The sequence below is a fragment of the Chiloscyllium punctatum genome, chromosome 6, assembly GCF_047496795.1.
Source record: "Chiloscyllium punctatum isolate Juve2018m chromosome 6, sChiPun1.3, whole genome shotgun sequence".
Lineage (NCBI taxonomy): Eukaryota > Metazoa > Chordata > Chondrichthyes > Orectolobiformes > Hemiscylliidae > Chiloscyllium > Chiloscyllium punctatum.
Genome location: NC_092744.1, coordinates 47,137,504 through 47,162,941, shown reverse-complemented (window position 1 = coordinate 47,162,941; position 25,438 = coordinate 47,137,504). Strand labels below are relative to the sequence as shown.

General features: G+C 38.5%; 1 protein-coding gene across 4 annotated transcripts in view; it reads left to right on the top strand.

Moving 5' to 3' along the window:
- usp13 (ubiquitin specific peptidase 13) overlaps nt 1–25,438 on the top strand; it is a 110,800-nt gene that overhangs the window by 50,430 nt on the left and 34,932 nt on the right. For all 4 annotated transcript variants that reach the window (XM_072572570.1, XM_072572567.1, XM_072572571.1 and 1 more), the window contains exons 5-10: nt 674–816; nt 2,084–2,268; nt 12,071–12,165; nt 12,738–12,922; nt 18,918–18,989; nt 24,240–24,333. In XM_072572570.1, coding sequence (XP_072428671.1) covers nt 674–816; nt 2,084–2,268; nt 12,071–12,165; nt 12,738–12,922; nt 18,918–18,989; nt 24,240–24,333 — 774 coding nt within the window. The remainder of the gene's footprint in view (nt 1–673; nt 817–2,083; nt 2,269–12,070; nt 12,166–12,737; nt 12,923–18,917; nt 18,990–24,239; nt 24,334–25,438) is intronic.

Sequence of the window (25,438 nt, the reverse complement as noted above, 5' to 3'; positions counted from 1 at the left end):
GTTCATTGTAAATGAAAAAAAAGGTGGATGGAGGTTGTTTGCTGATCTGGAGCATGGGAAGTGAATGCAATTCTGTTCTACTCATGTTCTTTCTAGCGTATGTTACTGTATAACCATGGATAATAGGAGACCAAGATTAAACATTGTCAGAACTCCACTGTAAGCATAATTTAGGAACCTGAGAAACCAGTAACTAACCTTAAATACAATATTTTCCAGAGGCTTCTGTGAAGTGTGAATTCTGAGTTTGATTTTAGTGTGCTCCAAAGGAAAACTGAAATTAACTGCAGCATACTAACTATTGAGCTTACCAGACATATCTGAGCCCATTCTGATTGTATGGTATCATTATAACTAGTCTCAGTATCTGTGACAACTGCAGCATTTAAAATAAACCAGCAGTGAACAGAATATTGAAAGACACTGAACACTATAGTATAGATAGTCTCAGTGGACGTGGAGGCTCAACAGTGTCAAAATGGTGATTTTGAACAGGTGCATTGCTAAAAAGAAACCCTTTTCTTAAGTTGTCTTGATATATTATCTTGGAAAGTAATCTCTGACAGAGTTCCAAAAAAGAATCTTTGAAGTTGGTCATAAAAGGTTGTGAATTTTATTTTGAGACTCTTTATTGAGTCATTTTTTTGACTTATTCTTATATCCACCCCACCAGGTAACAATAGCATGTGATGCTGTCCTAGCTGCAAGGTCTCCATTTGAAAAACAGGATTCTGAATCATGGGAAGAGGAACTTAAAGACTCAAAACATGAGAATAATCTTCAACAACTGGATAATGGAGTCCGTATTCCACCCAGGTCAACACCTTACCTACCTTAAACATGAGCTGTGAATGAGCCAGTCTTCATTTTCATTTGTTCTGAGTACTGTTCAGATATGAAATCATAATTTTTTAAATAACTTTTCATGAAATGTGACAAGATGAAATATGATAACATTTAAAATTGATAATACTTCCTTGATGTCCCCAGAGAGTTTTGTTCACCTAGTTTCATAACTAAATTATTTGACAAAAAAAATGTTTTGACCAATGGAACAATTCAAAAGGCTTTCCCAGCCAATTAAGTAGTTTTGAAGTATGGACACTGTTCTTAACACAGGAAGATCCAATAGGTAATGTCAGCAGAGCAAGATTTTATAAATGACACTGTGGTAAGAAAAGCTAATCTAAATGATCCTGATTGAGAAATAAAGAATGCCTAAGACAGCACTCCTTCTCTTTGAAAAATATTAAAGGATCTTTTGCATATATCTCTGAGGGAGTAAGGGACCCTGGTTCATTTGCACATCCAGTTAACGGCATTACTGAGAGTGCTGTACAAGATAAGTTTTGTGCTCAAGTCTCTGGAGTGCAATTGTGCATTTGAATTTCTGACACCAGCCAAATCATGTTTAAATAGCACTTTGTACAGCATTTGATTGTGGCACTACCAACCTGCTATTTCTTCCTTAGCTTTTCCTCAATATTTCTGAGGAAGGGGTTACTGTACATGATATAATTGAAATGTTTTTAAATTATGAAATAGAATATTATATTTTGTCACCACTTTCTCATTCATAGGTATTATTATGCTATTTATCAACTCTATGCATGGTATATTTTTGTGGACTGATAATTGCCTCTAATTTATATTTTATTCATTCTTGGAATGTGGGTCACTGGCCACACCAGCACATTTTGTCCATCCATAATAGCAGAGGGCAGTTGATAGCTCTGGAGGCTACAGAGGCTACTGTAGCTATGTAGGCCAGACCAGGTTCCTTCCCTCAAGAACATTATTGAACCAGATGTTTTTTTCCAAAAGTCAACAATGGTTTCATAGTCCTCATTAATGTTTTTAATTCCTGATTGGCCATGTTCGAATGTTCCAAAGTGATTGATGGATCTGGGAATGGCACTGCTGCAGAACTGTCCTATTATTGAACATATTTTCCAAACCACTGACTTTATTTATGAAGTGAGAACATACAGTGTTGCTTACATCAGTGTGTTGTCATTTGCATGTATTTGGAAAAGCAAGGACTGATTACTGATATTTCTTATCCTTTCACAATTTGTCACAGTGGCTGGAAATGTGCCTGGTGTGACCTGAGGGAGAATCTTTGGCTAAATCTGACAGATGGCACCATATTATGTGGGAAATGGTTCTTTGACGGCAGTGGTGGAAATGGACATGCTCTCCAACATTACCGTGAGACAGGTTACCCTTTGGCAGTTAAATTAGGAACCATCACTCCAGATGGCGCAGGTTAGTTCATTCTTTTAAATAACGAGATGTAAATTGATGATCTGGTTTATTAAATAATAATCTTATTGCTACTGGCACTGATTCTAAAATGATACCTTTTGAATTCTCTGAATTGGTTTGGCTGCATTTACAATACTGTGTACAGTTCTGGGCGCCACATTACCAAAAGGAATTGGACGCTTTGGATAGGGTGCAGAGAAGGTTTATGAGGATGTTGCCTGGTATGGAAGGTTCTAGCTATGAAGAGAGGTTGAGTGGGTTAGGTTAATTTTCACTAGAAAAAAGGAGATTGAGGGGGGACCTGATTTGAGGTTTACAAAATCATGGAAGATATAGACAGGGTGGATAGAGACAAGCTTTTTCCCAGGGTGAAGGATTCAATAATGAGACGTCATGCTTTCAAGGTGAGAGGTGAAATGTTTAAGAGGGATACATGCGGCAAGAACTTCATACAGAGGGTGGTGGGCACTTGGAATGCATTGCCAGCAGAGGTGGTAGAGGCAGGCACAGTAGATTCATTTAAGATGCATGAGTAGGTGGGGAGCAGAGGGATACAGATGCTTAGGAATTGACCGACAGGTTCAGACAGTACATTTGGATCGGCTCAGGCTTGGAGGGCCAAAGGGCCTGTTCCTCGACTGTAAATTTTCTTTGTTCTTTGTATTTCCTGAAAATGCAAGTTGGGGTTTGCATTTTCTTTTGCTTAAAGCAAAATTGAAATTGTAAAAACTGGTAATGCAAGAATCTAAAAAAAACGTGAAATATGCAAAAGGCTTTAATTTCTGAAAATAAATAGAATACAATAGAAACAAAGTTTTCCTGTGGCTATATATGGTCTTGATGAGGCCACATTCAGAGGATGTCTAATTTCAGTCTCCTTATTTGGAAAAGGATATATTAGCATTAGAAGTAGTTCAGAAGAAATGCATTCATGTCATTCCAAGAATGAAGGACTTATGTAAAAATGTTCAACAAGTTGAGACTTTACCTGTCACAGTTTAGAAGAATGAGTGATGACCTTATTGAAATATATAAGATTCTGAGGGGACTTACTAAGCATAGCTAATGTTTGATGTTTCCTTTCATGGGCAAAATTGGAACACAGAGCACAGCTTCAAAATAAGAGATCATCCTTTATAGGACAGAGATGAGATTTTCTTCCTCTCAGTGAATTGTTAGTCTGTCAAATTTTCTTTCTCCAAAACAATGGAGATGAGGTCATTGAATTTATTCAAGATAGTGTTTGGTAGATTTTCGATAGTCAAGGATTTCAGAGTTATGGAGATAGGCAGGGATGTATACTTAAAACTATACTTAAATGTATACTTAAGACTAAAGAATGGCAGAACAAGCTCAAAGAGTAGAGTGATTTATTCCTGCTGAGGAGAAAATGAGGATTAGATTAGATTACTTACAGTGTGGAAACAGACCCTTCGGCCCAACAAGTCCACACCGCCCCACCGAAGCGCAACCCACCCAAACCCCTACATCTACCCCTTACCTAACACTACGAGCAATTTTAGCATGGCCAATTCACCTGACCTGCACATCTTTGGACTGTGGGAGGAAACCGGAGCACCCGGAGGAAACCCACGCAGACACGGGGAGAACGTGCAAACTCCACACAGTTAGTCGCCTGAGGTGGGAATTGAACCCGGGTCTCTGGCGCTGTGAGGCAGCAGTGCTAACCACTGTGCCACCTGCCGCACAATTGCAGATGCTGGAGATCAGAGTCAAAAAGTGTGGTGCTGGAAAAGCACAGCAGGTCAGGCAGCATGTACTTTTCCAGCGCCACATCTTTTGACTCTGATTTACTCCTGCTTCTACATTCCTAAATTGTACAGAATACAACTTTTAAAGAGGAACAATCTGTTTATTCTTTAAATGAGAAAATTACTATTAATTATTTAAGTTAATACACATTATAACAGTCTATTTAAATAACAGACCTAAGGATAAAATTGTTCAAAATTCTGTTATTTGAATGATATTGAAATTTGCAATTAAGGGAAGAATGACAGAGAAATATAGGCTATTTAGAGAAAACCAACTTGGATTTGTAAGATAATTAAAACTAGAAAATACTGGAAGGGCTCAGCAGGTCATGTATCATCAAGAGTTAATGCTTCAGGTCAATATCACTTCATCAGATGGATAGTAACCTTCTGGTAGTGGAAGGAAATAGATGAGGAAGCATCTTTGTGCAAAGGATGGTAGAAGTGTAGAGTATTCACCACAAAAAGCAATAGATATTGGAAACTTTTAAGTCTGAGATCAATTTATCTTGGAGAGGCAAAGGTATAAAGTCAATTTGGTCAATATGCGTTGGTGATCAATCATGATCTCACTGAATGGCAGAACAGGTTTGAGAGATTGAGTGGCCTACACCTGTTCCTGTGTTACTGGGCTAATGCAGTCAGTAGATCTTTCATATGCCCATTTTGAGATGTGAGATGCCTGTTAAATATTTCCATCTCACATGACAGGACCTGTTTGTTTCCAACTGTTGTAACTACTCCGAGTGCCAGGAGCTAATATGTCAATGTTTAGCTCCACATGTTCACACAGACAGAGCACCTGATCTTGGACTATACATTCTACTTGATCTGTGCAGTCTGTTATTAACTCACGGATTGATACAGTAGATGATTGTGGTTGCTCAATGTTTTGATCTACCTGCCTAGGTTGTATAACTTTGTTAGAAATTTGTCCATATTAATTTCTTTATTAGAAATCTGTCCTTCAGATTCTGAAGTCTAATCTGGTTTAAATTTTGGCATGAGCTCATGGTAAATAGATTGTACTCATATTTTCATTTATTTTTAGCTGGAATCAGGAAGATTCATATTTCTCACTTTTCTGTCAATTTCAACCCAGCATATTTTAGATGCTCAGCCACCTTCTCCATTTCCCATATGCCACTGGCATTGCTTATGCGCTGTGTGGAGAGAAGAGGGTTTGGGGTTTCAGAACACACAGATGCTTGACTGGAAGTGAATTACTTTTTGTTTGCATTGAACTGATGTTTTTGATAGAACCATTTGTGGTCCCCTTTGACAGTAAAGTTTGTACTCAGACTCAGACGTGTTCCTAAACTTTTGCCTTATCAGAAGCTATGTTTGGTGGTGTTTGGAGTTCTGTACTTCACCAGAAAATTAGCTGTTTCATACTCAGTTTTCAACATCCATACAGTGTTTGTTTCCTAAATGCTTCTTGAGCTATCCTGATAGATCTTTCAGCTGACAATGCCAGATGATAAGGATGAATGAAAATATGTTTGATACTATTTTACTTGATGAAATTTTGGAATGCAACAGATTGAAATGGGGGCTCATATCTAACGCTAGCTCCTCAGGTAATAGAGTCCTAGAGTCATGCAGTATGGAAACAGACCCTTCAGTCCAACTCATCTGTGCTGACCAGACATCCCAATCTGACCTATTCCCATTTGCCAGCATTTGGCCCGTATGCCTCTAAACCCTTCCTGTTCATGTACATATCCAGATGCCTTTTAAATGTTGTAATTAAACCCGCCTCCACCACTCCCTCTGGCAGCTCATCCATACACACACCCCTCTGTGTGAAAAGATTACCTCTCAGATCCCTTTTAAATCTCACCCCTCTCACATTCAAACTTGAGCTTGTCTGTTCTTCATTAGAAGTTGCTGTTTGGACTCATGTTTTACTTTGATGCACTTCAATAAACTGTGTGATGATATGTGCCTTTAGGAGGAATTTGTTCTGTCCTGTTTCTCATGAAGAGGGCTGTTGTAAATTTGATGCTGAGGTGTCTGCTCCATGGAAAGCAGAATAAAAAGCTTCAGGTTTTTTTTTAAATAGACAAAAGAAGCATGAGTGACTGGAATCAGGCTGTCACAGACCCAGGGTTTTAGTTTTTGCTTTCAGCTGTTGAAGTTGGGTTTTTTGGAATTGAAGCTGCTGCGTTCAGAGGAAGGGTCACCGGACCTGAAATGTTAACTCTGATTTCTCATCACAGATGCTGTCAGACCTGCTGAGTTTTTCCAGCAGCTTCTGTGTGTGGGTTTAAAGAATGCTGCTATATTGGAACAGTTCATGAGTAGCAGTTAAATAATATATCATTTGTTAAGTATTTTGATAGAGTTAAAATTATGGCAATTTTTTTGTTTGTTCTAACTAGAGTGTACAAATAAAGTTGTTTTGCTTAAAGTCTAGTAGTTTGACTAATCAAATCACACCTGGAATGCAGTACCTTACACTTTCCTCTTAAAAAATGACCAAAGTTAGCGTCTAAAGCACCTCCTTGATATGTTTTGAAGGGGTTTGGTCTGGTCCATGAGAATTGTTATTGTAATTTTTCTTTTCATGAAAGTCTACATGAATGCTTTGAATTGGTCGAGTTAGCCATGATCACGACTCTGAAGTATTTTTGGTAGCTCATTTTTACATTTTTGGAAATGAGTGCATTTGCTTACCAGTGATTCCAGGTCATGATCCAAATCAGGCCAATAAATTAAATCTTTTGCTATGGGTTTCATATTGACTGCTCCTGTATGTTCAGTGTGGTGTTTGGCCAGAATCCCTTCTCCCAACTAACTAGATACTACCAGTCTGTGACCCCATGTGATGTGGCACTGCTTATAAAGTGACTCATTGTGGAATGGTTTCTGTTCCATGTCTCTACACCAGTCAACTTTTCTTCATCCATTCAGTATCGGTTTGGAGATTCTCTTCAACATGAGTCCTTAAGAACACAATGTAAGAAATAGGAGGAGGGGTTTGCCATCTGATGCATTAAGCCGGATCCACTATTCATAACTTATCTTTTTTGTGGACTTATCTCCACTTAACCCCTCTTTCACCATCACCTTTAATTTTTTACTGTTCAAAAATCTATCTTTGCCTTAAAAATATTAATAACATTACCTCTATGAGGTAGCCTCAATTGCTACCTCATTGAGGGAATTCCACAGATTCACAACCCTCTGGGTGAAGAAGTTCCTCCTCAACTTAGTTCAAAATCTGTTCCCTTTACTTTGAGGCTAGATCTAGTTTCACCTGCCAGTGGCAACAACTGTCCTGCTTCTACCATATCTATTCCCTTCATAATTTAATATGTTTCTATAAGACCCCCCCCAATCTTCTAAATTCCAATGAGTATAGTCCCACTCTACTCAATCTCTCCTCATAAGGCTGTCCTCTCGATTCCTGAATCAACCTAGTTAACCTCCTCTACACCCCCTCCAGTGCCATTGCATCCTTTTTCAAGTAGGGCGACCAAAATGGACACAGTACGCCAGATGTGGCCTCACCAACACCCTATACAGCTGCCACATAACCTACATGTTTTTAAACTCTATCCCTCCAGCAATGAAGGACAATATTCCATTTGCCTTCTTAATTACCTGCTGCACCTGCAAAACAACTTTTTGTGATACTTCCTGAGTTTCAGCTGCAACCTTAGTTGGTGTAATTAGAAAATGGTAAGCTGCTACTCCAATCATTAAGTTTGCACCTTCACTGCTTTTAAATTCTCTTACATTGCATTAGCATTCTCTTTCAAACTCTAATATTCCATATTGTTGTCATACAATCAGAGGTGTGCAGCCCCATGCTGTCAGATTTGATTCCAGAATAGCAACTAAGGGTTTGTGATCTGTTAGCATTGTGAAGTTTCTATCCAACAAAGATTGGTAGAATGCTTGTTTTGATTCCTAAAATGATTACAAGCACTTCCTTTCCTGTTTATGTGTAGTTGCAGTCACTCTTGGTCTGAGTTTCCCTTGACTCTTATTCATGACATTGCTGATCGCTGCTCTAATTCAATAGTTTGAAATATTATATACTAGTTTCAGGTTGTGATTTGTGTCATAATGAATGAGTGGTGTGCCGAGCTTCTCATATGTGCACCATTTGTATCTTGTTGTTCTTTCGATCTTTCCCTTTTCATAACTTTCTTGAATAAATCAGTAATGAATGACACCTGAAAAAAAGTAACCTTACACACATCCTTTGGATTTGGAGCACTATTAATAGTCTCCATCTTCCATTTTATTGTTTGCAACTTTTTTTTCCATTGAATTTTAGGCCAAGGTATATTAAGTCAAGTGCATGAAAGCATACATGCTACCTGTCAGCTGAGTTGTTTCTTAACACTCGAAGCTTCTCTTTCTTTATTGCCGTTATGATCTGAGTATCATTCTGACTGTACAAACAATGAGAACTCCTTGCGCAATCTTTCCCATTGTAGCTTGGAGGACTTTTGGAGCAGACTTCAGATTGTAGATTCCTATCTAAAGTTTTCTGATACCATATGAATGTTTGATCATGAGATACTGCCTGGTTCTCTCAAGTATAAGCATAAGAGAAATCCAACTTTGAATAACTTAGATCCTGCTAACTCTTACAATACAAGGTGTGTGATGTGTGATTTAAGTGCATAAATATCATTTAGGTTTGGATTTTTGAAGTTTGAAATTGTAGCCAAAAGTTTTATGTCATTAACTTGTAAGTACTTCTGTAGCCATGGTGATCATTTTTTTAAAAACATATTCGGTAGAGAGAGAAACTATCAGGGGAAAATGGGGATCTGTTTATATTGTGACCATTCACAAGAGAACAAAGTAGGCATTGTATTTTATTAGGCTTTCAGATCGAAGATTTTGAATATTTTTTGGATTCAGGGAAACCACAGATAGCTTTGGGAAAAAAGCTGTTTTTTTGTTTCAGTTCGGGCAGTTTCCCTGAAGTCTTGCATGAAGCTAGAAGTGTGAAACAGTTGCTCCTAAGAAAAGGGAGATTGTGTTGAACTATTCAGAAAAACGTTTCTGCAACATAAGTAGCTAGTTTATAAATTCCAGACCATATGTTTTTGGTAAAACCCTGAAGGTTATTTGATGGTAAGCTCAGTTGTGTGCAGTCATCTGGAAGATGCTATTAGATTCTCAAGATGGGGAATTGAAGGCAGTTAAATTCTATGGATATTCAATAAATCTGTATTAAATTATAATTCAATTCTTCTGACTTTATAAAACCCTACTGAGGTGAAAGAGAAGGAATCTCTCTCTCTGGCATAAGTGCTGTAAGGGATTGTTGTTGAGGTTAATGCAATTATACTTTACTGTTGTTCTGAGATCTTGAAATTTGTGTTATATGTAAATGGTTTTGTTTATTCTATTTTATCTTCTTTCCTTTTGCATTATAGGCTTCGTTATTAAACCCAAATCTGCATCATTTGTACTTATGATTCAGTGAAAGACCATCTCATTATAGCAAAAATATTCAAAAATGTGATCTATCAAGCCATCTTTTAGGCTGGGATCTGACTTGTCCAGTAATAACATGAGCTGGGATCATAACAGTCCACACTTAAATCTTTGGTGTTTGATAATGGATACTGCTCACCATCCACTCACCATTAATGTTGGAGGCCTTAAACCTGTCTCTTTTTGGCTCTGCTACAATTGGAGTTGTTCATTTACTGTGATCAGTGTACACAGTGCACAGTGTAGTATCATACACCATGTATTTCTTGATTCTTGCCTCCTCCTCACTCTTGGGTTTGAGAGTATAAGGAACCAGTGTTGCATGATATGATTTGTACCTAATTCTAATGTACACTTTCACATCTACTATGGCCACATAGTTGTTCTTGAAAATTTTGGTAAAAATATTCAATAGCTGATCAAACCACTTGTTCTCCTTAATTTGAAAGTTTAAAATAATAGTCATTGCACTTTGAATTGTTAGTATATCTTGCGACAATGGTGGGCAATTGGATTTGCTGTTATAATGGATATTGCACTGCACTTGTCTACATGCACATATAATTTCAACCAAAGTAGGATTGAACTAAGCTGTGCTCTGTGTTGGTGTTGCATTACTGAAATTTCTCTTGGTCATGTCTCTTTTCAAAATGGAGCAATCTGCAGTCACCTCAATGCACATATTTATATGCTGTTGATGAACGTACAAATGTACAAATGATTACTGGTGGCATAAAGGCTATACAGAGCAAGTTGCTGTTTACCTAGGCACTCTGAATTAATTTCAAGATTGTAATTCTATCCTTTGGATGCTATTGTTTTCCCTTATGATCGGAATGATTTCTCTTTTGTCTGTCGGTCAATAAATGATGGCAGTAGTGCCATTTTACTTAAAATTTAAACATTTGATCTTTCTGTGCTCAAGCTATATTCAACCAAGAGAAAATTCAGTGCTGACTGCACTGCTAACTGAGAACACCAGTTAAGTTCAAAACCTACTTGATGAGATGTTAGGCAATTGTGGACAAATGGCATACATATGGTTGCCATTGCAGTAATAGTAATTCACTAACCCGTTATCTCCAACACTCTAACTGGGGAAACCTAGTCATTAGACTTGGCAGAAACCTGTGAACAAAAGCTGGATGAGACACTTGCATAGGAAGAAATTCCCAAGCATTGTTGATTGACATCTCCATGAATGAGCAATCTTACACAACACCAACACGATTACAATGTTATGTGAGTTCAGTAACTGCAGGATTCTTTCCTTCATTCACCCACACACACACATCAGTCTGATTATATATAGTCTAAGTATGTGTCAAGATTTCAATGTAATGATAAATGTTCCAGTGCCAGAAAGTACTCATTGAATGTCTCAGTACTTTTCTGATTTCTGGATAAAAGTGTGAAGCTTTCTGCTAGCTCTACATTCTTAGGGTTGAAAAGTTCCTCTAAATTGCTGACGTCTGTTTTGGCTTTTGGGAGCAAGGAGATTTGTTGGCGTGCCAAACATTTTCAGATCAGTCCCCACTAGAAAGGTTGCTACCTCGTGCCCAAGCATTTCCTTATTCTGGGTCTTGGCCCCTTTACTTACATATTAAAATTCAAAAGCATTATTAGTTCTGAAAAACATGCCCATTCTCGCAGTACAAGAACTGCATAATTCTCAAACCCCCTCAGATTTTCTGAGCATTCGGATGTATTCCACCAGCAGAGCCATATCTTACAGTTTTCAAATATGGCAATGACAAAATAACTATGGCTCCATTCACTTTGCCTCTCAAAAACAGTGATACACTGTGTCATCCATGGACAGCTTGGGTGCAAGCAGACAAGGCGAATACGAGTGTTCATGATAAATTATCTCTAAGTCATCTGAGGTTGTAGGAGCTCAATCAAACAAATCTAGTTGGTTGTGAAAATGCCGTCTTAGCCAGATAACAGATTTTAATCAAATGCCTTTTAGGACCTTGCAGCAGTCTCTTTGTTGAGGAAACTCAGACATTGTCTGAGTATGCCAAAGCCAATAGCAAATCCTAATTTTTCTATTGTTTCTATGGTTGTAGTCTTTTCCTTTGGTTTCCAGTTCTGAGAGATTAATGAGAGAGCTTGGTCTGCTCTGGATGGCCTTTCAGGAACATGACCATGTAAGGAAATGGTACACACCACACAACCCACTGAAATCATCTTCATCCCAGCAGACACATCATTGGGAGCTAATGGGTCCTTTGCACCATGGTTGCTGCTGCTCTTCACGACTATATTTGTGGATTCTCGTCCCATCCTGTCTTCAAAATTTGTTCGCGATTTGAGTAGAACCAATATAAAAGACAAACCCCAAATATAGCTTGTTCACCTCTTGTTATTTAGTAGTTTTGCACTATGTAAGCTCATAATATATGAAAACCGTGCTCAAAATCCAAGAGAAACCATAGAAGGGTGTACATTTTAGATACTGTTTGCTTTCTTGAGTACACTTTAGCTTTATTAGCCTGTATAAGTGTAATATTTAAAAATCTAAACTTGTATCATATTTTTTGTTTATAATACAGATGTATACTCATTTGATGAAGAGGAAGCAGTGCTAGATGCAAATCTTGCAGAACACTTGATGCACTTTGGTATTGACATGTTGACAATGCAAAAGGTCTGTAGAAAATACTATGACTTGTTTTTGACAAGCAAACCAATTGACAAGCATTAAAATAATGAATCTTATTACAGCTGGGAACAAGCAATTTTGGTGGAATAAAATTTGTTCATAATTTTTGGAATAATCATAATGGAGTTAAAAGGAAGGTTGAGAAGATAAAACATATCTGATTTTAACTGAGCTAGCTATGTCCCTTCACATTTTTGTCCTGATTACAATTAATGACCTACTTGGCGCTGGCATATATTGTAAATATCTTCTTAAATTGTTTATAAAACTGCTTTGTAAAATTAGAAGGGCAGCCTTATTATAGTGACAGTCATAGTGTCTTTGTTAGCATTAACAATTTTCTTGTTTGTGAAATCACCAACTAATATGTACACAATGGTTTCATCAGAAATTTGGAGCAGCTAGAGTCTTTAGTATCACCACACAGGTTATCTGTGATTCATTGTCAGAAATGCATCTATACAGTATCAACTATGTCATGGTTAGTGTTGATGTATTGGATGCAGATTTGTGAAAGTATATGATCAGTTAATTATTTATTACATCTTTTTTGATAGTCAGAAAATGTTAATCCTGTCGAAATCAAACCACGAATCAGTGAGTGGGAGATGGTTCAAGAATCCGGTATGAAGTTGAAGCCAATGTATGGTTCTGGATACACTGGAATCAAGAACCTTGGAAACAGCTGCTACCTCAGCTCTGTTATGCAGATAATCTTCAGCATACCCGACTTTCAGCGGAGGTGGGTTTTTAATGACATTCATGTGTACTTGTGTAAGATTTTTGTGATTTTATTGAGGTATGATTTTGAGCTTTCATGTTATAACATTTGATCTTTATAAGGTATTCCCTGTTGCTCCACCTACAACCCTTTTCTCTACCACAGCCATTTGAAGATGTTGGCTCCTGAATTTTGCTTATCTTTCCTAGAATTCCATATTTTAGTCGCTCCAACTGGGTTTCTGCCCCACCCCAGTACTGGAACAACTTAGAACATAGAATATTACAGTGCAGTACAGGTCCTTTGGCCCTCGACGTTGCGCCGAACTATGAAACCAATCTGAAGACCATCTAACCGACACTATTCCATTCTCGTCCATATGCCTATACAATGACCATTTAAATTCCCTTTAAGTTGGCGAGTCTATAACTGTTGCAGGCAGTGCATTCCACACCCCTACTACTCTATGAATAAAGAAACTATCTCTGACATCAGTCCTATATCTATCACCCCTCAATTTAAAGCTCCCCTTGTGCTAGCCATCGCCATCCATGGGAAAAGGCTGTCACTCTCCACCCTATCTAACCCTTTGATTATCTTATATGTCTCAGTTAAGTCACCTGTCAACCTTCTTCTCTCTAATGAAAAAAGCCTCAAGTCCCTCAGCCTTTCCTCATAAGACCTTTCTTCCATACAAGGCAACATCTTGGTAAATCTCCTCTGAACCCTTTCCAAGGCTTCCACATCCTTCCTATAATGAAGTGACCAGAACTGTATGTAATACACCAAGTGTGGCCATACCAGAGTTTTGTACAGCTGCAGCTTGACCTCATGGTTCCGAAACTCAATCCCTCTACCAATAAAAGCTAACACACTGTATGCCATCTTAACAACTCTGTCAACTTGGGTGGCAACTTTCAAAGACCTCTGTACCTGGACACTGAGGTCTCTCTGCTCAACTACACTACCAAGAAACTTACCATTAGCCCAGTACTCTTTATACCTGTTACTCTTTCCAAAGTGAATCACCTCGCACTTTTCTGCATTAAACTCTATTTGCCACCTCTCGGTCCAGCCCTGCAGCTTATCTATGCCCCTCTGTAATCTACAACACGTTTTGCCACTATCCACAAAACTACTGACCTGAGTGTCATCCGCAAATTTACTAACCCATCCTTCTATGCCATCATCCAGGAGATTTATAAAAATAACAGACAACAGTGGTCCCAAAACAGATCCTTGTGGTACACCACTAGTAACTGAACCCTAGAAAGAACATTTCCTGTCAACCACCACCCTCTGTCTTCTTTCAGCTAGCCAATTTCTGATCCAAGCCCACCAAATCACCCTCAATCCTATGCTTCCATATTTTGTTCAAAAGCCTACCATGGGGAACATTATCAAATGCCTTACTCAGATCCATATACACCACATCAACTGCTTTACCCTCATCCACCTGTTTGGTCACCTTCTCAAAGAACTCAGTAAGGTTTGAGAGGAATGTCCTACCCTTCACAAAATTGTGTTGACTATCCCTAATCAACATATTCCTTACTTGATGATTATAAATCCTATCTCTTATAATCCTTTCCAACACTTTACCCACCACTGAAGTATGGCTCACTGGTCAGTAATTGTTAGGGTTGTCTCTACTCCCTTTCTTGAACAAGGAGACAACATTTGGTATCCTCTAGTCTTCTGGCACTTTTCCTGAAGACAATGATGACATAAAGATCAAAGCCAAAGCCTCTGCAGTTTCCTCCCTGGCTTCCCAGAGAATCCTAGGATAAATCACATTCAGCCAAGGGGACATATCTATTTTCACACTTTCCAGAATTGTTAACACCTCCTCCTTGTGAACCTCAATCCTGTCTAGTCTAGTAGCCGGTATCTCAGTTCTCTTCTCGACAACATTGTCTATTTCTAGTGTCAACACTGATGAAAAGTATTCATTTAATGTTTCCCCTATCTCCTCTGACTCCATGCACAATTTCCCACGACTGTCCTTGATTGGCCCTAATCTTACTCTCGTCATTCTTCTATTCCTGAGATACCTATAGAAAGCCTTAGGGTTTTCCTTGATCCTATTCGCCAACGACTTCTCATGGCTCTTCTTAACTCTCTCTTTAGATCTTTCCTGGCTAACTTGTAACTCTCAAGTGCCCTAACTGAGCCATCACATCTCATCCTAACATAAGGCTCCTTCTTCTTCATGACCAGAGTTTCAACTTCTTAGCAAACTACAGCTCCCGCACTCAACGACTTCCTCCCTGCCTGACAGATACATACTTATCAAGGACCCACAGTAGTGCCCATTCCCTGCAGTTTACTTCCCCATCATATGCATCCTAAATCTTCCCTAATCGCATTGTAATTGCCTTTCCCCCAGCTATAACTCTTGCCCTGCGATATATTCATATCCCTTTCCATCACTAAATTCTTAGAAACATCAACCTGTTCATGCTTGATCATACAACTCAGTGCCCTATTCCCACTTTTCCCCCATAACCTTTGATTTCTTTCGCCGTAAGAACTATATTGATCTCCTTTTTGAAAACACTCAACGTTTTGTTGTTGGAGTTCGTGGAACTCTGGAACTGATGGTTGATCTGTGGTCTGTTCAGATGACGAGTTCTCACCTTCCTGATTGGCTGACTCAGTGAATGTTCAGTCTGTCCAGATATGCATTTGTACCTCCAGTCGCTGGAGTATATCTGAATGTCAGAAAAATCTGTATGATCAGTGTAACAATAGCTCAGTGAAGGTCCCAGTTGTCATGTGGACTGACTCGTGTTGAGATTGTTGAAAATTTGTACCCTGCCTGGCTCTCTAGTGCACATCTCTGACAATGGCTTTGACAAAATGAAATTTGGCTTTCTGTCACATTTCATCTTGATGCTCATACCTATTACTACTTCTGATTCCTTTAGCCTTTTAGCTACTAGTAGATTAGTGTGGGTCCAGCATGCCATTAATCTTTGTACTGGACTACTTTCCAAGGCTTCAGTGGGATATGTTTTCCACTCAGTGCTGATCTTCTATAGTATATTTCCTCTCAATATTTTTAATTCTGCATAGATCTCCAAAACTGGAAGTCATTGCTGGGAATGATGTTGATGCACTGACAGAAATGTTTGGTCTTTGAGTGGAGCGTTGAGGGAATATTGCATGTATACATCTGTGCTGGATGTGCTTGATTTCTTTCTGATTCCTTTGGTAATTTTTTATTGGCACCACAGCCATTCCATTTGACTGGGGTTACTATGGTGATGATGTATGATGTTGAATGTCCCAATTCTTAATGAAGTAGCTGACTTGTTCAACATGAACTAAGGGTCATAGTCACTCATCACAATGTCTGGAATGCTGTAATGATCGAAATATGTTTGCAAGCATTTGACAATTTCACTGGTAGTCATTGTAGTCAGCTATTCTGATTCCCTGTGGTCAGAATAACAGTCTAATCAGTTCCTGAGTGAGTGAAGAGTTCTGTTCTCAGCTTCATTAATGACCTATCTGGAATGCCAAGTGGGTTTGGTAATGCACTAGCTTGATTAGCACTGGGTTCATTACAAACACTGCATTGGCTGATGTGGTCCTTGATGTCATTGCTCACATTTGGCCAGTAGTGCACTTGGCTTTCTCAGACTCAATTCAGTTCCTTCATGGCTTGCATGGATTCACTTTAGCATCTCTCCTCTCAAGTCCTTAAGAATAAGGACTTGAGAGGATTTAAGAATAAACTGTACTTCCTTTGTACAGTATCACAATCTCAGGCTGTTAATTCATCTCTTCACACCAAGCTCAGCACTACTCTTGCCCATATTAGGAACTCACTGGGCAATAGTTTATTGAACTAACTGAAAAATGGATGTCTGCAATGAGTGACCCATGGTGGAGTTCCCATGGCTGTGGCAGTACAGAAAACACATTTGTATAGTATTGCATTTCTACCCAAACAAGGTGTTAATTTGTTATTGTTTGTATCTACCAGGCTATTATCTCCTTATTTTGAATTGGGCAACAGGTAACCACTCAATCTATAGGTTCTTGGTACCAGCTAAGTATAAAATAGTTGCTGTTTTCCTCAGCAAAGAGGTGCGTGGAGGTTTCTATTGCTATATAATCTTTCACCTCTCTAGTTCCTGGCACTATAGCACAATTTACCACCATGTAACCTGACGGAATTTTAGACTAAGATTTTAAAAAGATGATTTACCATGTCATTTTTTTTCATTTTGTTACATTTCCAATAGTCAGTCATTTTAAAACTAAAAACTGTAATGTGTTCTTAAATGTGAAAATGATTGCACACAAGTTGGCTATTAGGAGGTTGTTTAATATCATAGATGGGAATGTGACACTGGTGATCCCAGTGGCAACAATCTAGAGACACAAGGCAGTGATGCAAACAGTCACAATATCAGCATATGGTTAAGTTTAACTACTACTTATGTTACAGTTTCCATTAAACAAATCTTTGGGCTTTATGAATTTGTGTATAAATATATACACAACTGTATAGTACTGTATTGTCTAAGAAGCCGTTGATGTTGATCTGTTTTCTAGTAGGTTCTCACAAACCCCTAAACTAATACACAATTATTTCATTAGTGATATTTATTTGAATATATTTGAGGCAAGGCGTGATAGATGGGGTTATGTGCTAGATGAATTGGCAGAGCATGGCATTATAAAGGCTGGTGGTTGGTACTAGAGTGTGGGTTGGCATAGGGGATATGGGGACTGGATTAGAGGAGGACAGTTTGACTGGATAATGAGTTCACAAAGAAGGATAGGACAGTGTATGTGGAGTGAGGGGTGCAACACATTGCTTGTGGACTGATGGTGGTCTGCGTCCCAGCCCATATCTGGGGCCAGCATCCTTTTGTCCTGGTTGTTTGGCCTGCCTTCCTGTGAACCCTGCTACCTGAGAATAAAACCTGAGAACAACACTACCTGAGGTTTGTGGATCCAGGATATGTCCTACCTCTACTCTTCCAATCCAGTGAAGATTAGGGACATGCACTTTTAAAACAGATAATGCATGTTAGTTTAAATCATGTCCCAAAAGCAAAATAAATAGTGAGAAAAATAAATGGGATGAAGAAAAAGAGAGTAAAGCAACAGAGAAGAAGTAAAAATAATTGTTAATTTTATATTTTTAAACCTCCACTTTACTGCCTAGAAGTGTGCTGGAAGTACATTTAATTGAGCCATTGAAAAGGGCATTAAATGGTTGTTCCTATTTAAATAATGTCCAGAGTTACAGGGAAAAGATAAGCCAGTGAAGACACAATTGTCCAAATGGTCTTCTGCACCATAATAATTAGCATTTAGCAATTAGTGGTTAGCTCTGTTGTCTCACAGCATCAGGCACCTGGGTTCAATTCCAGCCTTGGATGACTGTGTAGAGTTTGCACATTCTCCCCATGTCTGCTGGGCACTCGTTTCCTTCCACAGTCCAAAGGTGTGCAGATTAGGTGGATTGGCCATGCTAAATGACTCCTTACTGTTCAAGGATGTGCAGGCTAGGTGGATTGGCCATGGTAAAGGCACCATCTTGGGGATCGGGTGGGGCGGGGGATGCTTTTCAATGGGTTGGTGGCCTGTCTCCGCACTGTGGGGATTTTAATATTCTATGAATTCTATAAACAACTGGAAAAAAATTAAACTCCATGTTTGTTAAATTATATTTTCAGGACCAGGGAGTTTGATTGCACTTATCATGCAATTAAGACTTCAACTGCTCCTGAATGCATCAATCTTAACAACATTTGAATAGAAATGTTTGGGGCACACCTAGTGATAAGTACCCTAGGATCATGTTATTGCAGTGGTTTCTATTGATGACTGTATAGCGGACTGGCGCATTTCTGATAGCAGCCTCTGACTTCCATGTTTACAGATGCCCAAATCACTGTCAGGTTTCCTCTTTTATAACTATTAGTGTTCTGCTAGTCTCATTGTTGTTATCCAAGCTATTACATGTGAATAGTGTGCCCTTGTATTGCAGATACGTTGGAAACCTCCAAAGAATATTTGATTACTCCCCTCTAGATCCAACTCAAGATTTTGATACACAGATGTAAGTATTGAATTTTGTAACAATACTGCACTTGCTGAGCTGTGCCCAAATGTAATTGTTAGCTGTCAATAATTTATTTAAAATAATCATGTGCATGTTTATAATTTTGTTTGCTCCCATTAAGTAGGCAATTAAAAAAAACACAAACCAATGTATAGCTCATAAATCAGTAGAAATGTTGCAAAGTTATTCTGAGTTCCACCTTTTACAAAGATTTTGCTGATAGGTAATGAGTTTGATTTAAACTCTAAACTGAATATTTTTAATGGTGACTACTGACATGCAAATAATTTGAGATGTTGAGTCAGATGATGGGTGAGTCAAATTTTTATAGCATCCTTGGCACAAAATGGCTAACTGAAGTTCTAATAGAAGGAATGTATTGTGGGTTCTAAAAATCTGATTTGGCAACAGTAACAGTTGGTTTGACTTGGGTCTGGCAGCACCTGTGGGGAGAGAAACAGTTAATGTTTTGAGTTGAATATGACTCGTTCAGAATGGATGGAAGGTAGGACTATGATAGGCTTTATGTCTGAGAGGGGAAGCTCTAGGGTAGACAGCAGGAGAAAGTAAATTACAAAGCTATTATGGAACATTTAATCTCCACTTGGAGAGACAAGAATTATTTAAGGATAGTTACTGTGATTTTGTCAGGGAGAGGTCAGATTTAACAAATTTGATTGAAGTTTTTTGATGAGGTGGTTAGATGTGTAGATGAATGTAGTGCAGGTCATGCAGACTACATGGACTTAAGTAAGTCTTTTGACAAATTATCACATGGCAGACTAGTTAAGAAGCTAAGAGCCTATGAGATCTTGGGCAATCTGGAAAATTTTGTGACTGGTACCCTACGTCCAGTGATGTACCATAGATTTGGTACTGGGTCCTTTGCTCTTTGCCATACATATTGATGAATGATGCAGTGGCTTAGTGGTCAGCACTGCTGCCTTACAGTGCCAGGGACCTTGGTTCAATTCCACCTTGGCTGACTATCTGTGTGAAGCTTGCACATTCTCCTTACATTTAGGTGGGTTTCCTCTAGATGCTTCAGTTACTAGTGAGGTACTGCAAAGATCTGTTTTGGGTCCACTGCTATTTGTCATTTATATAAATGACCTGGATGAGGGCAGAGAAGCATGGATTAGTAAATTTGTGGATGACACTAAGGTCGGTAGAGTTGTGGATAGTGACAAAGAATGTTGTAGGTTACAGTGAGACATAGATAAGCTGCAAGGCTAGGCTGAAGGTGGAAAATGGAATTTAATGCGGAAAAGTGTGAGGTGATTCACTCTGCACAGGAATGCAGAGTACTGGGCTAATAGTAAGATTCAAATGAGCAGAGAGATCTTGGTGTCAAGGAATATAGATCCTTGAAAGTTGCCACACAGCTTGATAGGGTTGTTAAGAACGTATAAGGTGTCTTAGCTTTTATTGGTAGAGGGACTGAGTTTTAGAACCATGAGCAGCTGTACAAAATTCTGGTGTGGCCACACTTGGAGTATTGTGTACAGTTCTGGTCACTGCATTATAGGAAGGATGTGGAAGCTTTGGAAAGGGTTCAGAGGAGATTTACTAGGATATTGGCTGGTATGGAGGGAAGGTCTTACAAGGAAAGGCTGAGGGACCTGAGGCTGTTTTCATCAGAGAGAAGAAAGTTGAGAGATGACTTAATTGAGACATATAAGATAATCAAAAGGTTAGATAGGTGGACAGTGGGAGTCTTTTTCCTTGGATGGCTATGGCTAGCGCGAGGGGACATAGCTTTAAATTGAGGGGTGACAGATACAGGACAGATGTCAGAGATAGTTTCTTTACTCAGAGAGTAGTAGGGGCGTGGAAAACACTGCCTGCAACAGTAGTAGACTCGTCAAGTTTAAGGGCATTTAAATGGTCATTGGATAGGCATATGGATGAGAATGGAATAGTGTAGGTTAGATGGGTTTCAGATTGGTTCCACAGGTCGGCACAACATTGAGGGCCAAAGGGCCTAAATTGTGCGGTAATTTTCTATGTTCTGCAAAATAACGATCTAGATATACTTGTAGGAGGCATAATTTGTAAGTTTAAAGCATGAAAATTAGCGGTGTAGTAAATATTGAGGAAGAGAACCTTGGACTCTCAAGATGATGTAGATGGGCTGAACATTGTAAACTGGAATTTAATCCTGAAAAGTGTAAGGTGATATTATCTTGGGAGGACTGAGAAGGACAGGAGTACATATTGAATGGAAGTACCCTAGAAAGTATAGAGGACCAGAGGGACCTTGACATACATCTCCATTGATCCTTGAAAGCTTCAGGACAGTTAGATAAGATAGTTCCAAAGGCATTTGTGATACCTGCTTTTTGATGAAGGAATTGTAAACAACTAAAAGGTTATGATGAAGCTCTATATAATGTTTGGTCACAACGTTAGTACTCTGCAATTCTAGTCATCACACTAAGAGAAGAATGTGATTGCACGAGAAAGAGGGTAAAGGACATTCACCAGGATATTGCCTGGACTGGAGTGATTCAGCTATGAAGAGAAACTAGATAGGCTGTGGTTGTTTTCCTTAGAGCAGGGAAGGTTGAGTGGGAACCTGAATGAGGAGTACAAAGTTATGAAAGGTATAGATAAAGTCAATGGGGAGACAGTGTGTGTATGTTTATGGGTGGGTGTAGGGGTGTACAGTTTCAAAGAACAGGAGGTTTAGTGAGGATTTGAATAATTTTTTTTTCACTTGTAGATAGTGTGTATCTGGAAGTCGCTGCCTAAAAGGCTGGTAGAGGCAGGAATTCTCAAGACATGTAAGAAATATTTAGATGAGCACTTAAAACATCATAGCATACAAGGCTATGGGCCATGTGCTGGAAAATGTGATTAAAACTGATTGATTCTTATGACCAGCATAGACAGTTTTGGGCCAAGTGGCATCTTTCTGTGCTGTAATGACACTATAACTATAAAGGTAACAGTTTTGGTAGCAGTTGTAATGTAAAAAAAACAAAGCTTTTATCCAGTGAGTGTAAATGCCAGGATATTGAGAACAGCTTTGTGCAAAAGCAAAAAAAAGAAAAAAAACATAAAGAAGCACATGGCAAAAAGAAAAAAAATCGCATGGACGACTGAGTGCAAGGGGAAAATTGTTGAACCCCATTTTGTTAAACATAGCACCCTTTTCTACTTCAATATAAACTATTGTGGTCCATCTTATGTTTGTCTTACTGGGTGTAAGATGGAAGTCTTTTCTGACATTTCTTTCTTTTCAATAATATTCAAGTTCTGTACTTCCAAGAGATTAAAGTTATATTTTAATATTGGGCTTCTGAAGAATGGAAAAATTTTATACAGCTTCTGAAAACAAATGAGAGTAAGAATTCTGAAATGAGTACATTAATTAAAATGCCAACATTATCATGGATGTTTTGCAGAAATATAGCTTTACAAGAGTAGACAGCATTGTAGTGGTATGGTCATTAATTATCCAGAACCCAAGCCAATGTTTGGGACATTGGTTTTAATGCCACTGTGGTAGATAATAAAATTTGTAGTTATTAAAAACTGAGATAAACAACTGGTCTAATGGTTGCCCTGTAACCATTGTTGTAAAAACCCATCTGCTTTAGGGAAGGACATCTGCCATCCTTACCTGGTCTGGTCTACATGTGACTCCAGGTCCACAGCAGAGTGATTAACTCTTAACTGCTTAACTATTGGATGGGCAATAAATGTTGGCCTAGTCAGTTAAACCTACTTTCTATGAACAGATATTTTTTAAAAAATGAAAAATCTTAATAGTGATGTTGAAAGTAATTTCTGATGACTTTACAACATGGGCATAATTCTTTTAATATTTCCTTTCTTAAGGAGAATGGTACCATTTATCTTTGTCAGCTTGCTTGTGATATAATATGTATCAGTGCCACTGTGGTCCCAGGACATGGACTGTAAATTATAGTGTAAACAAATCAAAGAATATTTACTTTGCAGAATGAGACCATTGGACCTGATATGTCATTGCTGGCTCTTTGAAACTGCAACTCAATTAGTCCCACTTCCCACCCTCTTCACCATAATACTGCAAATTATCTGTCCTGGTAATTATCCTATTTGTTTTTGAAAGCCATGATTCATTAGGATACAAATCGTACTTATTTTTCACCAGGAAAGCACCAGGAACAAATCATAACAACTTGTTGGGAATGCAGATTTTTTTAAATCTTGGTGATCAAATGATGTTTCTAAATGACATGACCAATATTTTGAATTCAGTGCTAAATGACTGAAATTTATTATTCTGTTTGTTTCGTTTGTCTATTCACAGTTGCTCCACTGGAGGGAGCACTACTGAGAGTGAACATAGACTCATAGAGCTGTACAGCACAGAACAGACCCTTCAGTCCAACTCGTCCATGCTGACCAGATATCTTAAATTAATTTTGTCTCATTTGCCAGCATTTGGCCCATATTCCTTTAAACCCTTCCCACTAATGTATCCATTCAGATGCCTTTTAAATGGTGTAATTGTACCAGCGTCCACCACTTCCTCTGGCAGCTCATTCCTTAATGTACCATCCTCTGCGTGAAAAAGTTGCCCTTTGGGTCCCTTTTATTATCTTCCCCTTCTTACCTTAAATGTATGCCCTCTAGCTTTGGACTCCCCTACCCAGGACAAAAGACTTTGACTATTCACCCTATCTAGACCCCTCATGATTTTATAAATTTCTATAAGGTCACACCTCAGCCTCTGATGCTCCAGGGAAAATAGCCCCAGCCTATTCAGCCTTCCCAATAGTTCAAACCCTCCAACCCTAGCAATATCCAGACTAGCTTGCATGAGTCTCTGTCACAAGTCATTAATATTTCAAAATTTCCACAGTTTCAATCCCTTGCCACCTAAATGTGCCATGACCTATTTGCTTCTTGTTACCTGACCTAATCCCTGCTTTTATTAATGCCATTTCAGAATTTATTCCACTTTTTTTTACTCTCTATCCTCTGCTTGACATCTCCACAGAATTTATATCTTGGGTTCCTAAAAACCAAAATGGCTTTGCATCCTACAGGTGATTGATGCAGTAATGGATGTACTGTATTTACGATTTCGTCAGAATATTGGAACCTAAATGCATTCACAAGGAATAAATAGTATGTACAATTGTTTTGCATTAGAAGAAGCATTTGAAAATGGTACTGTAAATAACACGAAATAGGAAAACGTATACTTGTTGTAGATAATTGAACTGAGCATTCTGAACATTTATACAGGGCCAAACTGGGTCATGGACTTCTCTCAGGCCAGTACTCCAAACCTCCAATGAAATCAGAAGTGATTGAACAGGTGATGAAAGAAGAATGCAAGGTATTTGATTGCCTGTGTGTCATCTTGATACCTATATGTGGCAGAAACGATGTGCAAAAAAAAGTCAATAACTGGTTTCAAACCATACAGTATTGCATGATAGTAATGCTAACGGGAGAGTGTTGTGTGCAATTGACACAGCTTTAGGCACCTCCAAAGGCTTTCAAGCAGTTTTACTTTCAGTCTTCCAAACAGTAACTCCACACTCAAGAGGAATTTATTTTTAAAATATTGTAAGGGAATTGTGGGCTAACCTAAGAGGCAAAAGTACTCCATCCTTCTGCAGCACATTTTCTACAACTCCATTCTCTAATGTAGAATGACTGGAAATTAAGCCAGTGCTTGGTTGACTGACATTGGGGATTCTGTTTCATCTTCTAAGTAGTGGAAGCTCCATCGACCAAGCAGAGGTTACAGAGCAAGAGTTGGATCTCTCAGAGTTAAGAGAGAGTTATGGAGGTTAACAAAATAAAATTTTCTATCGAGCAATTTTTTCACATCCTACTACTTCTTTTAACTGCAAACATATCACTTTGATAACTGTTTTAATTCTTTAATTTTACATCACAATACCATTTTTAAATAGTTGTACACATACTTCTACACTGAACATAGTGAAGTATTGAACCTGAGTCTCTAACTTTTTGATTGCAATGACATTCCTTCCTTTTTTAGAGATATAACATTTGATTGATGGCTGTTGCCATCAGTATTCTCTTTCTGTATTAGTTCATTTCTGGTTGTTTTAACTTATCTGCTCTAAGCTAATGAAGTGTCGGTCGGTTTAGATCAGTATGCTGGGTGACTGGTTTGCATGTAGTGTGATGCCAACAGCATGGGTTCAATTCCCACACCATCTGAAGTTACCATAAAGTATTCTCCTTCTCAACCTCTCCCCTCACCTGAGGTGTGGTGAACCTCAGGTTAAACCACTACCTCTCTCATGCGACAACAGCGCCATGGTCTGGTAAGACTATCACAACTAGATTCAAGGAAATATTGAGGCTAGTGAATGATAATTCAGGAAAGTAAGTTTATAAAGTTTCCGGGAATAAAATTAATGTGACCAAAAGTAGTTAGAGGCTGAAACTGGCAAAATATAATG